The sequence below is a fragment of the Cottoperca gobio genome, chromosome 24, assembly GCF_900634415.1.
Source record: "Cottoperca gobio chromosome 24, fCotGob3.1, whole genome shotgun sequence".
In the NCBI taxonomy this organism is placed as follows: Eukaryota; Metazoa; Chordata; class Actinopteri; order Perciformes; family Bovichtidae; genus Cottoperca; species Cottoperca gobio.
The window spans coordinates 14843651-14861706 of NC_041378.1; the positions used below are offsets into that span (position 1 = coordinate 14843651).

General features: G+C 41.1%; 2 protein-coding genes across 2 annotated transcripts in view; one reads left to right on the forward strand and one right to left on the reverse strand.

Moving 5' to 3' along the window:
* The window catches only part of agbl5 (AGBL carboxypeptidase 5), a 19430-nt gene extending 10227 nt beyond the window's left edge, over positions 1–9203 (reverse strand). The window contains 14 exon segments of the mRNA XM_029462645.1: positions 1225–1401; positions 2571–2791; positions 2904–3121; positions 3381–3516; positions 4427–4596; positions 4773–4886; positions 4888–4956; positions 4958–5291; positions 6697–6836; positions 6838–6876; positions 6978–7155; positions 7724–7890; positions 8029–8200; positions 8989–9203. Coding sequence (XP_029318505.1) covers positions 1225–1401; positions 2571–2791; positions 2904–3121; positions 3381–3516; positions 4427–4596; positions 4773–4886; positions 4888–4956; positions 4958–5291; positions 6697–6836; positions 6838–6876; positions 6978–7155; positions 7724–7890; positions 8029–8200; positions 8989–9203 — 2350 coding nt within the window.
* A 2276-nt stretch (positions 9204–11479) lies between these two features.
* LOC115003692 (poly(A) polymerase type 3-like) overlaps positions 11480–18056 on the forward strand; it is a 981812-nt gene continuing 975235 nt past the window's right edge. Inside the window, 7 exon segments of the mRNA XM_029425596.1 lie at positions 11480–11529; positions 13626–13692; positions 13805–13886; positions 15013–15104; positions 15189–15242; positions 15341–15446; positions 15566–15661. Coding sequence (XP_029281456.1) covers positions 13678–13692; positions 13805–13886; positions 15013–15104; positions 15189–15242; positions 15341–15446; positions 15566–15661 — 445 coding nt within the window. The 5' untranslated portion in view covers positions 11480–11529; positions 13626–13677.

The following is an 18056-nucleotide window of genomic DNA, read 5'->3' on the forward strand; positions in this document are numbered from 1 at the left end:
ATTAGTATAATATTTCCAATATTCATGTATACTGCAAATATCTACTGAATATTCTGCGAGTCCTGGGGGACAATGGAGATTATTTCGCCAAGCAGCTGTCTCTCTTTGCTGAACCCGATCACACACTAACCGGTCTGCAGGACATCCACGAGTACTATGCCAGAGGTAATAATAAGCAATGCTTGATTCATGGTCGGTAATGAAACAAAAACATTTTCCAACAAATTTCAGTCACAATTGAGATTAGAGGAACACTCGCACTCTCAAGTGTATTATTCACCCTAAGGTGCTAATACTGTAGATACATGTCATGAACTACGGAAGCCCTGATATGAAAGGGACATCTTTTTTCTTCTTCTGGTGATCCATTTTGTCTAAATCTTAACCATATTGTTTTCTCTCCTATTTTTAAGAATTAAGGTGAACAAAGGTTTTGGCAAGATAATCTTTCTAAATTCTTAAAAAAAAAAAAAACATTAACCTTTAAATTAAAACTCACCTGGAAGAAAACATGAATGTAGAGCATGGAGTAGTGGTGCACTTCAGCCTCTTGTGGCCGAAATGAGCACGACAAAAAAAAGTTGTTTTTAAAGATGAAAATAAAAAGGTGACTTTGGCACCTGGCAAAAAGAATTTCCCCACCACTATCACAGATGAAAAGAAAAAAAGCCATTACAGAAACTCCTTTATAAAAACATAATAAAAAAAACCTGTTCTTAAGTCATAAATACTGGAGAGAACACAACTTAGAAAATAGACAACCATAATTATTTTTTTCTTACTTTCCTCTAAGAGCTTTCATATTACACAGATTTGTGTAAAAGAAAAAAACAATTATATTTGAGTAAATTTAGCACCAGTGATGTTTCTCTCTTGCACACGCACACACGCGCACACGCACACGCACTAAGATCTGAACTTGTTTTGACCTACAGTACATGGAGTGCCAGGCAGGTGCAAGTTTCTGTAAAGACAGTCTCTTGATATAACTTAAACACCACTTGTCTGGTACTCCAAGCATTTTTAAGAGCTTACACTCACTCTGCCCAAGCTCTCACAGGTTAGGTTAGATTGAGTCCTGGGTGGGCGCAGCTGGAGTGGTGTTGGGCGTTGGTAGGCCCTGAAGGAGCAGGGGGCTCAGTTTGGAGAGCAGCCCTGGGCGAGGAAGAGCCTTTAGGGAGGGGAGCAAGGTGTGGAGGCTGGGTGACTGGAGGGAGTACAGACCTGTCATAGTGACGGAGGCCGGGAGGGGACAGGAGCCCACTGCACACATGGAGGAAGATGAGGAAGAGGAAGAGGAAGGGGGTGAGAGTGGGGGGCGGGAGGGTGCGTGGCTGTTGCTGGGAGACCGTAGGATGGAGCGGTGGTGGGGGGGGCGTCTTTTCTCCTGAGGCTTAGGGTCTACAGAGAGGGACACACACACACACACACACACACACACACACACACGGTTGGGTACACACACCAACATAAAGAGACCTTCACATGAGCCATGTACGGAGACAAACAACGCGTTCACATGCTTTTAGTGCCAATTAGCGAGATGCAACTCAGAATCTGTATGATGGGAAAATATCCAGGTTTAAGAAGAAAATTATGTCAGTATGTTTCCAGAATTTTCTACACAAATAAGCAATTTGGTCTTTGTGCTTTGGAACAGGGCTCATGTGGTTACGTCAGGGTAGGAATAATCTTCATAGGTGAGAAAATGAATGCACAGACAACAGCAGCAGGTGGGGTCATAGGAAGGTCATGTAGGGTTCACGCTGATGTTCCAGGCCGCACACATTCAGGACATTGATCCATTTGTTCATGTTTCTAACACCCAAAGATTCTGGTGATCCATTTTTCTAAGTCCGAATCAAACTTTTTCTGTGAAACAGGTGGGGAAACATTTTTTCTCAGAATCATTTATCTAAATTCCTTTTTTTTTGACCTGTGAACAAAAAAAAGTTTTGGAGGTGATTTTTTTTTATCAGAATTGTTCTTAGTGTTTTATACTGTAGTACTCAGTCTGGCCACAAGAGGCTTTAGTGCACAGCTAGCCAATGCTCTAAATAGGACCAAAAGCAGCCATGTTTTCTTCCAGGTGAGCGTTAATTTCTCCATGCACTCTACACACAGGGTACATATTGTGTGTTAGCAAGTTAACACAATATATGTAACTTTAAAACCTCTTTCTGCTTCAAAGATGAAAAATAACTAATTAAGGAATTTAGAGAGATAATCCTGGCAACTTTATTTCCCCCATCTGTTCTTCAGTCAAAATTCAGATCAGACTTTGAAAATGGATCTCCGTTTTTCTCACTTACCTCTCAGGTTTCCGTAAATGATACATGACCATCACAATAAACCTGAAGCTAATAGTCACACAGACACTGACACATCAACCACCCATTAGCCTTTTTTAACAACTCCGACAGCAGAAAGAGAGGATGGTAGCAAGAGAAGAGAACAGAATATATATAAATATAAAAGAGAGTGAAAGAGAAGGACGGAGGTACACCCAGGGAGCGGTGATAGAAAGTGCCAGCCAGCAACACAAGCAGATGGTTGAGAGATCAACTTACCCCTGACTGGCCCGAGTGTCTTGTTGCCTCCACGTCCGCTGGTGTGCGTGCTGTTGTGCGTGCTGTTGTGCTGTGTGTGAGTTCGGGGTGGGGGGCAGCCAAAAGTAAAGCTCGGGGAGCTGTGCATCTTCGGGGAGGGCGTCTGGCTGCTGCTGCTGTGGCTGTGGCTGTTGCAGCGAATGCGACTGAGGGTGTTTTCTGAAGCTGAGCCAGACAGACAGCTGCCCAGAGGACAAACACAGAAAGCCGTGACCCAAATGTTACATGTGACAAAGAAACAAGGAAACTAACATTTTTAGTATTTTTGGGTTTAGTAAAGAGAAGTAAACTAACTTGTTGAAGCTCTTTGGTGGTGACGCCTTGTTGCCATTGTGGTGTATTCTTGGCGGAGGATGAGCGTGGATGTGTGTGTTCAGGCCTTTGGTGTTGCGGACGTGCTTGAGGATCCAAGCTCGAAGGTTCATCAGGCAGCTGTGCTCAGACAGCACCAGCCGTGGCCAGGGGTTACACTCTGCCATATCCAGGGCTGAGATAGCCACGGCACGCCCCACCTGATGCACAACATCAAAGGATTTACTTCACAAGTGCTTGATCTCTTAAGGTCAATTTGGTTTAAAAAAGGTAGGTCTTGCATTTATCAAATATCAAGAACATTCAAATGCAGCAAACACTAGCATGGAAATATCAGCTGATGACAGGAAGTCAGTAGTTTGGGATGTGTTGAAAAGTTGTTCATTCACGTACCCCGAAAACCTGCAATCTCATTCCTCTCTGAATGAAAAGTAACAGATATCACTCTTGTTTTCCTACCTGCTCAAATATTTCTGGAGTGTATTTTGGAGGGAATGATGGAGGTGGAGGTGGGGTTGCCCGTCCGTTGTCATGGCAAGCAGGTGGGATGGTGTTCATGGTTTTTCCTGTGTTGTAGTTGCACTCCAAAGTGTAGCTGTTGGGGACCCAATAACAGAAACATGTTAAAAATATACATTTACAGCTTGAAGTAATCATAACTGGGCGATAAATTAGTTCTGTCAATTAATTCAAACGTATGGTTTAGGACGATGTTTAAAAATTAAAATTGAATTTTACTTCAACTTAGGTAGTTAGGGTACGGAACCGCCACCGCTTCCCTGAGCTCCCATAGTTCATAGTAAAGAGTCCAGATTTTTCTACAGCATCTGACCTGGAGCAAACCACTGTCCACTCACTCCGTTGGTAACTTTGTCTTAAAGAATCAGTTTTTTATTCCAGCAAAGAGGCACGCAGCCGAGTGGGAGAAGTGTGTGGCACCACGAAATTCAGAAGACGATGGCAGTCCTAAAACACAGGCAGGTAACATTAGCGAAATCATTTTCTCATAGTATCCTGTATGAGAAGAAGTCGAGCAGCAAATGAAAACGCCTGAGCTGGAAGACCCTCCTGCGGGTCCCGGATCAGCAATGGAGAGAGAGAGAGTTGTGTAGAAGATGACGGCACGCCCGCGTTGCCCTAACATTATAGGGTATGTGAATGGAAACACACAATATGCTAAATCACTTTTGCTGTAATCTGGACAAGAAATACCTCTCTATCCCCGCTGCAAGTGCCCCGTCAGAGAAGGTGTGTGTGTTTATATTGTTAAAATAAGAAAATAACTCATTTGAGTTTTTCCCTTTGACTTTGTCTCGCCCAGACCTACAAGTTATATTTTTTACCTTACATTTTGATGTTAAACATGAGTAAAAACACTGTGAAACATCAACAGTGGGATATAATCACATTTCTTTCATTCCATAAAAGGCTTACTTTATTCTGGTCAAAACAAAAAAACCATGAACATCAACTGTTGACGCTTTGTGAATCCACTGAAATCTGACCTGTGAAGCAGCCCTATGGCCTTGTGAATGGCCACCCGCCCGCTGCCTTCTTTAGACTGGCCATCTCTCTTGTCTCGTGCATACATGTTTTTCTCAGAGAAGTTACAGCCCTGGAAATCAAAGTTGGCGGAGTTGACAGCGATCAGCCTTGGATACAGCATGTTCTCTACCTGCAAAGAGAGGAAGCAGAGTGCACAGGAGCTTAGATGTATGTAACAACAAGTATATGTACTCCATCTGCTGTGGCTGCCATATGGGAAAGAAAGTCATTGCTAAAAAGGAAAAAACTGAACTGAATGTCATTTGAGCATTTTCCAAAAACATTGCAAAGGTGAATCATTTTCACCTGCTGGTTCTCGTCAGGAAGGTTATTTCCGTACATGAAGCATCCCCGTTTAGAGGCGTGGCCATGTAAATCCACATAATATGCCACACCAGCCTCCTGGGGAGGAATTGATTCCTTGTTGCTCCATCCGTGGTACTGTCACCTCAACAGTAACGGGGGAGCTCGATGAAGTGTTATGGTCCTCAGTTCCCCATCTCCGTGGTGACCCATGCGTTTTCTACCATCACCATGGGAACTTCCGGCAACGCAGGATTTGCGTCCTTCTCTGCATTTCGTTGGTTCAAGTTGACTTCAAAGGCGGTGAAGGGAGGAGACTGGTGCTGATTGGCGGTTTTGATAGTAAGGGGCGGGGCCTGCGTGTGCGTGGGGCTGCTACAGTGAGTGCTGGACTGTGTGTTGTGCAGGCGGTTGTGTGTGTGGTGGAAGAGCAAAAGTGTTTTGGCTCCATAGATGGAAGGGTGCAGCTCGGGGCTGGGGTTCAGGTATTGTCTGTTCAAGTTCACACCCCTGGAATCAGTCCTGCAATAAGGAGACAGGTTACTATTACTTTTGAAAAAGAAAACAGCCTCTTAACATTGTTCAAATGTATGGTGGGTGGTAGGACAGCAGAAGCCCTGCCATACATTTCTCTACTGTAGTAGGGCTTGGAAATCAATCTCACATTGTGCTGCATTTATTATAACTTACACACTATTTCCCCACATCAATACATGTTGTTTTTAAGATAAAGAGTATATGGCACACAATAACATATTTTGATAACCAAAAGAGGAAGCAGCATACCCTGACACACTGACAAAGTCGTGTCACTGTTAATCGATACCCCGACCTCATCATTGTCTGAGACAAAGTGACGCGGGCTAAACCTGCGTCAGCTAAAAGGGTAAACACTTGACATCCAACCGGCTCTTGTAACCTCTGCCTGGCCAGCAGTGTGTTTACATGCACTTACTATAAGTAACTGGGTTACAGTTGACTTCTGTAGTAACCTGGTTCCTAAATGTCCTACAGTATGTACGAGAAAACCAGTTTCCATAATTGAAGTAAGGTTAGAGCTTAGAGATTTCTTCAGCTAGATGTCTCCTTGAAAAAGCTCATCTCGTGGCCATGTGTACAGGTAACCAGGGTTTATAATGAGCTTTTTCCTGTGTAAGAATGTGCATAACACAGATTTCAGACAGGGAAAGTATCGCTGTGAGAGAACAGTGGTAGGATGAAAGAAGAGATTATTACATGTAGCAATACATTCCTCATACTCAAGATAATTTAATATACAATCTGACAAATGATCACTAACATAATGTAGCCTCTAGAAGTCTGAACAAGTCATCTTCCACCGCTGAACTTTTGAATCCAAATTCAAAAGGAAGGAGTCTCTGTTATGTAGACAGTGTAGTGTAATGACTATCAACTGTTGCACTGCCAAATGGCATGCTTGGTACAGCTCACCACTATATTAGAGAACAGATTAAGAGAGACCGAAGAGACAACATTTTCTCGACAACTGATCATCCAATCTACTTCTCATGTGGTGGATGTATTTTTCAGGACCCAAGAAAGCCTAGTTCTCAAAAAGCTCCACTGCTAATCAACTCATAAAAGCACCTAGTAATCGCTTAAACTGTAACTGAACTGTAGCCGTACAGGCTGAGCCATATGATGAGCAACCTTTGTAACAACAATGGTGGATCAGTAGAGCATTACATGACGTCATATTTCCAAGCCCTATTCATAGAACCTTTCAAACACATTACTGGAGAAACAAAAAGAGAAACTCGTTCATACCAAACATTTACAAGAAGAAGTGCATAATTCAAAGCAAACATGCAATCGGGACAAGAATTTAAACTATACCGATCAGAGTCAAACGATGTTTATCATGCTGTTGTGAGGATGGTACATGTGAGTACATGTCAGTTCTTACCTGTAGTGCCCACGAACGACCCCGTCTGGGTTGAGCATGGGAATGAGCTTGAACACAAACATGTTTCTAAGCGCGTGAGCACGAGGGTCATCTCTTCTTAGGATGAAGTTGAGGAAACCGTTGAACACAAAAGATGAGGGCTGTCTCCCCGGGGTGCACTCGACTGCTGAGAAAAAACACCTGCGAACACACGCAGACACACAGGGGCCAAGGGTCAGCATCACTGCTTTGACATTACCAAAGAGACTACTGAGTGAGTGTTGTGTATGAGTGAGTGATACCCTTTTGCTGGAGAAGCGGTGGGGTCTTGGAGTGTTGGTGTCAGGAAACAGTTTAGGCAGACGGGGTTCTTTCTCCTCTTGCATCCCGTTGCAGTTGGTCACAGTGAGCAGGTCCACCCTGTTGCCATCTAGAGAGTGGCAGAGCAACTCCCTGTGATAATACACACTGTCCGGGGCACTGACAGAGAAAAAATAGAGATTGGAGGGAGAGAAGGTAAGAAATTGTACAAATTAGAGGGGTAGGGGAAAACAAACAAAAAAGTGTGTTTGGGAGCCAAGATACGTTTACACTTGTTTTTAGTCTGTATTTGTTTAATAGTTTACGTACATTGAGATAAACAAGTGATTTAATTGAATAAGTTCATTCAAGAAATGTGTTAAAAGTCAGCTAGTAATCATTGGATTTAATTCATGTTGATGTGAGCAGAATAAACGGTGATGCATGTTACCGTCACTTTAAGAGAAATAGGTCTCTTGTGCTCATCTGGGTTAATTTGTGAAAGTGGGGTTTTGTTCAGTTGAGGCTGAAGTAATGACGAGTCACAAGGTTTTTCTTGCTGTAGTTCAGTTTGCTCATTAGTAGAACTTTACTTTAAATACTGTAAGAAGATACTAAAAAACTGGAAAAATTAAAAAACTTTGTTTTATCCTTTTTACATCGGAGTCCTGTGAACGTTTCTCCTTCTCAAGTTAATGGCTTCTACAGTGTGTGTGTTTGAGGCGTCTCTGTGTGTGTTGTGTTTTACCTGCTTGGACTGAGTTGAGCAGCATTGGGGTAGCTCTTGTCAAACTGCTGCAGCATCTCCTGGCACTCACTGTAAGAGAACGGGAAGCAGAAGGAGAAGTAGGTGGTCGTGCCGCGCGCCTCCAACAGCCGATGAGTGAAGGAGAGGATGAACTGGTTATCTACAATCTGCAAAGTGACAGAAGGAAGGAAGAAGAGACGTGTTATGAGAAAGATAAAAATAGCTGTCGGAATCCAGACTGACGCTCATCGTCTCTGGCTCCTGATGCCCACATCCTCTCCCTGACAGCCTGTATGTGTACATACCTCACATGTGGGTCTGTCCCGGATCCTTTCCCAACGGTTCTTGCCAGGTAAAGTGCGCACGAGAGGAGCCATGCCCTGGCTGTAGAGCTTCCTCTGGTTGTTCATGTTCATCACATTGATCTTCAGTATCTTCCCGGGTGCGGCACCCTGAACACTGAAGTAAAACCATGATCTGAAACACAAAAACATGATTTTGCAAGTAATGTAGCTCAGTGTAAGGGTTGTGTGCAGCGAGTAAACACATGTAACTAATAGAAAACATTGCTAATAGGGCTGGACAATTAATCGGGGGGGGGGGGGGGGGGGGGGGGGGAACACGGTTATTGTGCCACATTCCGTTTTGCAATGATGATCTTGTTTTGTCTTGTGTTATATATCCAGCAGTGCGCTTTCGTCAAAAAAAAGTTCAGCTTGAGCCAGGATTACGGAATGAGAGCCTTTGGTCAACGAAAAGTACGTTAAAAGCAATTCAGCGATTTGGAAACAGCTGGTTTCAAGGAGTCCGACAAGGTTTGGTACACGATGGTGACTGTACCACAAGGCAATACGACCAACCAGAGACCAAACAATAAAGGAGCAAAAGACCCCCTCAACTTCTTCCACTGCAACAGTCATTGATTAAGGTCACTCTTTATAACATAGTTCATCTATTTATTTTCATCAAATGTATTTAATTAGATTTAATTAATTTGTTTTTTCTGTTTATTTTATACATTATTTATTTTTCTATTTGTTTTTTTCAGTTGAATTATATTTAAAGTGAAGAAAATTCATTGTTTAAAAGTGAGTTTTTCAATATATACATAATGTTACAAAGTCAATGAGTAATCGTGTTAAATAATCGTGATCTCAATATTGACAATTATGATATAATCCAGCAGCCCTAAGTGCTCATGCATTTTGCTGACCTCTCATGTTAATGACATAAAATACTCGCTACATAAAAATAAGTTTGTTTACCTGTTTCCATTCTCATGTTCTGTGCCACCGCAGTCTGGCTGTGTCCACACATTGAAGTCATAGTCAGGAGTAAGGCTTGACACTGAGAGGGCGCTCCCACTGGGAGCTATATCGGTAGGAGGGCTGGAGCTGCTCTTCTCCACCTTCTCCACACGTCCCAGGTTCCCTGAGTCAAACTTGGAGCTGAACACAATATTACCAAAGCGAGCCTCCATGGTTCAGGACTCTGGCCTCTCACTTTTCTACCCTCAGGTTCTTCAAGAAGTGCCAGTCAGAGGTCTGGCATAGACAGCCTGTAATGACATCAGACAAGCAAAATTAATTAAAGTAAACAGTGAAAAATGTCCACGTCCAAGGTGATGTCTTTAACTGTCCCAATGTCCCAACAACCCAATGTGTAATACTATATGAAACAAAGAGTTCAGTTTTAGATATTTGAAAGTGCATGCTGTAGTAATACCCTAAATGTTGTATTATCTTTAGATACACGTTTTTTAATTACATATATCTTTAATTGGAGGCCCTGCACATAAAGTAAGGGCAGAGCAATAACTTCATAGTCAAGATGTAATTACAGATATAATTGAGATGAAAATGCAAACGTATTGATTAAATGAATAACAGCGACAACCTGAGGTCACTAAAGAAAATACAACCACAGCCAAATATAATGTTTTCTAGTTATGAGCCAAAGCAAGATTCCTGTGTCTACTGTACCTATGGCGCAGATAAACACTTGCACGGCTGCTTGCTTATCATTTACGAGAACATGACTGCACCTCTGTCTTGTGGGATAACATAATGGCTGCTGTTGTATTTCAGTAACAGAGCAATAACATCAACATCAACGGCACATAGTAAGGGGGAGTGAACTAACGGCTGCAAGCGCTGCAGTCGGTTACACGATGCTCTGTCTGAACAGTATGTGAATCAGCAAATGCAAATTAATACTTTCAACTACCATAGTCTTAGTGGTCAATGTCATACTGGCAATGTTACACACAGCTAATAACGCTAGCATACATCTCTAAGCTACTGAGGCTAAGTTAGCTACAGAACTAGCAGTCGTTGCTCGAAACGACAGTATGTTTTATACACGGTTTTCCGTCGTTACACTGTTAATACATTAAGCTACTCCAACGCGTTTACACGAGACACCACATGTTCAGTCTTACTGGGCTATTTTCGTTCGATGTCCATTTTTGTTTTCATCGTCCTCCTCAACCCTCAATCATAGCTCTGGATGCTGCGTTCAGGTTTCTTTGTAGAAATGATCGCTGCCTGGAAATGTCGTTGTCGCTCATCGTTACGGTAACAAGTGGTAGGATGTTTCGTTTTGTTTGTTATTACGGGCTCCGATAAGGAAAAAGTTATATTATGAAAACAATATTTAAAAGTAACCGAGATTAGCTGTTAGAGATAATAAGAACCCAAGTTACATTCACAATGTTACACTAATCAAGTGACCAACATTATTGTTATGACGCTATGTGTCTGTGTGGTTGCTCTGCAGTGCAAAATACACTAATCTTACCGAAAGTAAAAGACCAAGAGGAAAGAAAAAACGATGTATTAATAAAATAAAATGCAATAAAAAATAAAGCAATCTCAACAGCAATATAATTGTAATTTTGTAGCATGAGGCCGAAGCTACTTTTCTTTTTTACCTTAGGCCGAGACAGTTTGACAGAGTGGACTGAAAACCTGAAAAGTCAAATCTGCAATGCATTCCTTAACATTGCCTCTGGCAGTCTTTTGTGTGTTGTACAAAAGGATTTGAGTTTGAATGGAGATTATCACAGCAATAATAACTAGTGTCAGTATAATACCTGCTTCAGTTATCATATATAAATATAAATCATATCCTACAGATGTCCAAAATTAATCATATTAATCAATTAGATGTGTCTCTTCAGGGTTTGTGCCAGTGCAAGATCCACTGCCTCTGATTACTGGCTCACCGATCAACCCAAATCACAGATATATGAATATCTGTGATTCTTCTAGGGCAGGCATGTCCAAAATCCAGCCCGGGGGGCCATCACCGCCCGCGGTCAGATTTCATACTGCCCGCAGCTTCGGTTTTATAATGTATTATTTATGGCCCGCTAGCGCTGTCAAACAGAAAAAATCTTTACAATGCAATTCCTCCTTTCACCGCGTGGTGGCAGCACCACTCCAACGGGTCTTACACATGCTGCGTTTTAGGCGCAAACGACTCTGTAACGGCTTATGTGTGAACCCTTTGACGCTCATTGCTACCATGGCGACTGCAAATAAAAAGAGGGAGGTTGACAGTGAGGGCCGCCGCTTTCAGGAACGATAGGAATTACAATATTTCTTCACTGAAAATCGAGGCAATTGTGTTTGCCTAATTTGTCAAGAGACAGTTGCCCTGTTTAAGGAATCCCATGAATAGAGACACTACCAGAAAAAAACATGCTAACTTATACGACAAGCTAGCAGGGAGTGACCGTACTGAGAAAGTGAAGCAACTCCAAGCTGCTCTGACATCACAACAGCGATTCTTCACGCGGGCCTGTGAGTCAAATGAAAACATCACCAAAGCAACCTACGAAGTAGCCATGTTAATAGCTAAACATGGCTAACCTTTATTTAGGGCACGTTTATCAAAGACTGTGTTGTGAGAATGGTGGAGAACATTTGCAGAATTTGAAGAATCAAATCAAAATCTAATTTATTTACATAGCCCAATATCACAAATTACACAATTGTCTCTGAGCTTTACAGACTGTACAGCAGGGGTGCCGTTAAATATATATATATATATATATATATATATATATATATATATATATATATATATATATATATATATATATATATAGACACCCCTGCTGTACACCCTCTGTCCTTAGACCCTCAAACTGCACAAAGGAAAAACTTCCTAAAAGAACCCCACTCTACAAATGTAACTGTCCTTGTCGTATTCATAAGTTTTAGTTATTTAATATGATCAAATATGCCATCAAATGTTCTGCCATTCACCGTTTGTGTGGCATTGTTTTAATTGCTTTCCTTATTTACATTTCACTTTGATATTATTTATGTTTAATTCAACTGCTATAATCGTGACATAATGTTTAGAAGTGCAAACAGCTGCTAATGTTGGTGCAGAAAGCATAACTTGGGGAAGCTGTGTATATAATAGATATCACTTTATATGTATAGGAGCCTATAGGAGCTTTTCATACAAACATTTGTTGTGTTTCACACAATAAAATATATAAAGACGATAATATATTATGTGTTTGTGCTAAAAAATTAAAGTATGACATCAGTAAGCCTACATTCTTGTCATATTATGCCATCTAGTAAATTCAATTCAAAGTAAATACATAAATTGTCATAAACACAGTTATGCTCACCTGACAGAGATCATAAAATACAGCGGTGCAACAAAACAATGGACAGCTGATACAGCTGTACCACACATCATATCATATCTTATCATATCATATCATATCATATCATCAAAGTGATCACTTTGAAATGACTGCTCCAAAGAAAGGATTTCATTTTACTAAATGCCTGTTGCCTCGACTCCCCTCTCCTTGTGTCTCTTCCTTGCCTCCTCCGCTCAAATCTCCTGTGGGTGGGACTAAGACACAAGGAGAGGAGGAGAGGAAAGGAATCAAGAATGTACAAACTGGGAAATGGAAGTAATTTGACCAAATGTCCATATAAAAATATTGATATATAGATCGGTTTTAACATGCGCCCAACACATCTGATCCAGAAGAATGCCACACAATGATGTTATCATTCAGTATTTTAATTTAACTTTCTCTAATCCACTTCTATATTTACCATAGAAGAAATGTCAATATCTCAGAATAACACATTTGTTGTCTGTGATAATGGCTTAATTATCCTGAGAAAACAAAATATTTTCTTCTTTAGATAAGCAGTCTAATATATTTGTATTTTATTTGATCAAATCTGTTTTATTTTGCATTAATTATGTAATTCTACCCGTTTTTATGTTCATTCTGTCTATTTTCGCTTGTTGTAAAGCACTTTGTGCTGCATTTATTGAATGAATGCTATACAAATTAAGTTGTTTATTTTTATTATTATCATTATTATTATTATTATTATTATTATTATAATTATTATTTCTATCCATCCATCCATCCATCCATCGCCTACCTCTTATCCGGGGTCGGGTCGCGGGGGCAGCAGCTCCAGTAAGGAACCCCAATCTTCCCTTCTCCGGGCCCTCCCTCTGGGCCTGGCTCCAGACGGGGGCCCCGAGCTTCCTCCGAGCAGGGTCTCTCCTTCTCTTTCCCTCTGTATCATGAAGTCATTTTGAACCATTCTTAGTGCGGCCCCTCGCCTGAGACCAATTTGCCTTGGGAGACCCTACCGGGAGCACCAGGCTCCAGACAACACAGCTCTCAGGTTCATAGGGACACACAAACCAAATCTTATTTACATGTTGTAAGTAATACAGCTTGGAGTGGTAGGCTAATGAGGTTTAGTTTCTTTTTCTTACGGCGGTATGTTGGTATTCTGTAAGCAAGGCAATATATTGCAATGTTTTTAATATAATTTAGGTCATAATTTTCAGAGAAATTACAATATTTAAAAATGCTCTTTATGTTTTTATGCAGAGAGAATGTTTTAAAACAACTGGAGTCCCTCTATAAGGAGTGCCTCACAGAAATGTGTGTAGAAATGGTAAGACATCTATTTTTATATAATATTGTTGTTAGGTAACTCCAAATATTATACTGGAAACATGTTATTACATTGATATCACATTTTTATTGTTACTTTTTTGTTGTTGTAGAACTTACCTGAATCGGTAACTGAGAAAGTTGGAGGCAAGATTGTCCCATTTGGCTCCTATCATCTTGGAGTCCACTCAAAAGGTAACTACCAGGTTCCTTCCTGTAAGAGCATGTTAAGACCAGTGGCGGGCCGTGTATTTCACACCTAGACCTTCAGTGATGTCCTACACAGTCCAACCTGAATTATTCCCCCTCTTAATACCATCATTATGACGCCATGGCTCTAGAAACTATACATTTAGACAGAAACGCAGTATAACCGGGCGTTGCATCACTTTAACAACAGAGTTATATTAATATTTACGAAACATTTAGTTGTAAATAGCAGGCATTCCCAGCAGTACAATGTGCACTGCCTCTCGGAGGCTGTGAGCCGGGGGTACCGCTCGTAGTTAGTGATTTGAAAGTGGCGGACAAACCCTTTTCCCAGCTGTGATAGGGTCGCTAGCGTCGGGGTTGGCCGTTCTCTTCTCACGATGTCTATCTTTTCTTGAAAAGTTTGTCTTGAAAATGGCGTTGTAATTATATCTGCGACCAAATCGATCTCTTCTCCTCCTTCAGCCATTGTGGGTTGAAAAAAAACAGCTTGTAGAAATCTAAATTAGCTTGTTCAAAGTTTGCTAGCTCTGCATAGCTCTGCCTCTCAATAGTGTGTATCCAATCAAGAGACGTGGACGTGCTGACGTTATTGTACGCCTGCTAGCTGGCCCCGGTGTCCCCAACTCGAAATCTGATTGGTTAATGCCACAGTTTTGTTTCCGTTCACTTTAAGCGACAGGCGCCCGCACTGTTGATTCTGAAGGCCTCAGGGCAGATTTCGTGGACCCTGGCAACACATGATGGCTGAAATATGATTGGATAAAAGCTCTAACATAAAGGCCAGCCCTCCAAATCTCCATCTGAGGCTGGAAGCAGCGCAACCAAGAGGAAAGCTATGAAATGAAGAGAATAGACTACGGGGAATAATTTAATACATATTTGTGGAAAAAATATATCAAAATGAAATGTATATTCTGATGATGTTTAGGCCAGCAGAGAAGGCCTTGCTGGCCCTGACGGCCCACCACTGGTTAAGACTGTGGCAACTTGAATTTCACAGTAGTTCATGAATTTGAGTTAAGTTGAGCACGGTGAATATAATTTCTCAAAGCATAGTTACACATTTAAATAGACTTTCCTCTCATATGAATCTGTGCTGTTTTGACAGGTCCTGATCTCGACGTCCTCTGTGTTGGAAGAAAACACTTCCATTCCTTCACTGACAAGCTGAAAGCTCAGAAGGAAGTCAAAGACCTACGGGTTAGTCTATAAGTGATTCATTGCTTACAAGTTTAGGAACATTCTTCTCACTGTTTCAGTGACTGAACATATTGTTGTCTTTAGGTCACTGAAAAGGCATTCGTTCCAGTCATCAAACTGTCCTATGATGGAATTGAAGTAATTATGCTTAAGAAAAAAATGAAATCTCTACTGACTGCAGTATCCCTCAATCAATGGTTTGTTTGCAATGTTTTTGTGTTCCTGTTATTTCCTAGATTAACTTAGTCTTTGCCCTATTGCCACGGAAAAGCATTCCTGAAAATATAGACCGTCTTGAAAACAAATGGTTGAGGAACATGGATGTGCACTGTGTCAGGTGTCCTGCAGCATTAGCACCCGACAGCTGTGCTCACCAGTAATGTTTTTGTGATGTATGTGTATTTGTGGTTTGCCCTTTTTACTTTGACTGTTTCTGTATTAATCTTTTTCCTCTGTGTTTTTTGTAGGCTACAGAGTTACAGAGGAGATCCTCAGGCTCGTGCCAAACGTTCGTACCTTCAGACTCGCTTTGAGAACCATCGAGCTGTGGGCCAAACGTGAGTTGAATACACAAATAGTTAAAGGGAGACACAAGTGAATAGGGGAAAAATGTTAACTAATAGATATCACCATGAAACTTTATTTTTTGTATTACAGGTTTACTGAAATATTCTGTTTAAATATACAATTGAGGCAATATCTAATGCTAACTTTTGGTGTATTTAGGAGAAATATACAGACTTAAATAGACAAATATGCTATAGTGCTGATGCTTGAACAGCGTGTAGTTGTCAGATGGAAACGTAGCACAGATCTTTTGAATGGCACATGATGGCATTCTGTGGTTCTTACCAAGTATTCCCCAACACAATCTCACCAGCTGGCGGTATGCCACATAGTGATACGTTCTGTAACATACAAGATAATACATGTCAATGGTAATCACTTCAACCTTATTTGCTTATTTATCTATTTATTCTGTGACTGCCAGAGTGACCATTCGACTCCCCATAAATACATCAAAGTTTCAGAGCTCTACACATTTGTGCACACAAGTAACTTCCTCATTACGTGGCTGATCACCTGCTTGTTGTTTGATTTGAATCCTGGGTGATCTGTTATGCAGGTTATGTTTGCACCATGTCCCTCATATTCATTAAATTCCTCCATGACATCCTTTTCTTGGCAGCAGCTCTTCAATTGCTTCCATAATTGTACAGTTTTCACATGTACACCTAAATGTACAAAAGAAGAGTGGTAAGGACATGTACACAATATGCAATATCCAGAAAAAAGGCCAATATTAACGACATCTTAATATCATACTATTTATATGCCTGTGTTTCACGACAGGCTCGTAAGCAGCTCATAAGCCTGTTATGGTCGTACGGAGGTCGGATCTATCTAGTAGCAATCACGTAAGTCTCGTAAAGTTACGACATCGTAACTTCCATGAACATCTGGTAAGTGTTCCGGCTACTATAGGCAGCCGTGAGACGGTCAGTATACAGACTATACTTTATAAACCAGCGCTGTCCTCCGGTCTGTTTGTTAGCTAATAGCTAATGCTTTATATACAGCTCGTAATAAATGAAGTTTGACATCAGACACATCGATAGAACCTCAACCGCAGAAACTTCGAGAAAGAATCAAGTTCTCAAGCTTTACAGACGTCGATGTGGCCAAGTAGAGAAATAATTGAATATTTAGCGATCGAGCAATTTGCGGACAACTAGTTGGGTTCATAACAATTCAAGGAAACCAAGCTATCGACTTGATATAGGATAGCTTGCGATCTGTTTACGATCGAGGATAATGTTACGTTTTATTATGATGTATTTACTATATATTGATAAGTTCTATGAACTATAGTCAAATGTATATACCTGTCTGTGTTTTGTTGTCGCACAGGATCTCCGCCAAATCCAGATTCACCGTCACGTTCATCCGCCTGTCCGCTCCCGTCTGTGTCTCCGTTTTGAATACTGTGTCTCGCGCTGCTCTGTTTCCACCACGTTAAACTCGCCCGCATGATCTAAATCCACGACACCGGCATCCTCTTCAATAAACTCCTCTTCTTGAAGGTGCAACGAGTCTATTGACGACTCACTGTCACTCTGTCGAAATATCCGAGCCAGAGTCCGACATCGCCACGTCTGCCGCTTCTGCCGTGCTGTCTGTGTATTCAACTGGTGGACTGTGTTCTACTTGTGACGTCAGAACACGGCGTCGGGTGTTTCCGGTAGCGGCAATGTAAACATCGGTGGTCGACATACTAAATCATGATTTATTAAATACTGCGATCATTGTGTCATAAATAACACATCATTTTACACCACAAATAGCATTTACTATCATCAGTAGAAATTCATGTTTATCATTTCGTAGGCTCGCTGGTCACAGGACTGTGAATAGGTGGGAGATTATTTTGGACTTGTCCCCTTACACGATAATTGAACATTTGCACAAACAATGCAGTGCAAAATGATCACTTCAATCTCAATTTAGTATTCACTGTGGAGTATTGAGTGATTATTGAGTGGGAAGTGCTTTCAGACAAAGCCATTGTTGTTTTCTTTACCGTGGCTCATGTGTTTCTGTGTGTCATGTTGCCATGGATATTTAGTTTGACTGGTCTACCATTTGGTACCAGGCAACCACAGCCCAATCGCTATTGTGCAGAAATACACAATGCACAGGTTTATTAACTGTACAGCATCTTTCTCACAAAAGTGTGTTTGTAGAGCGATCTCACAAGACGTTAAGGCAAAATGTACCTTATTGTATCCAAGTCCAAATTAAAATGATCCGTCATCCAAAGAGCTAAGGACAGCTCTCAGATGTCTTGTACGTCTGCTGTATGAAAGGATCTTTGTAAAACAGACCCATGTATTTGTGTTATTGTCTAATATGCTTTACCACATATTTGGGGGAAATTAATACTTTCCCCCT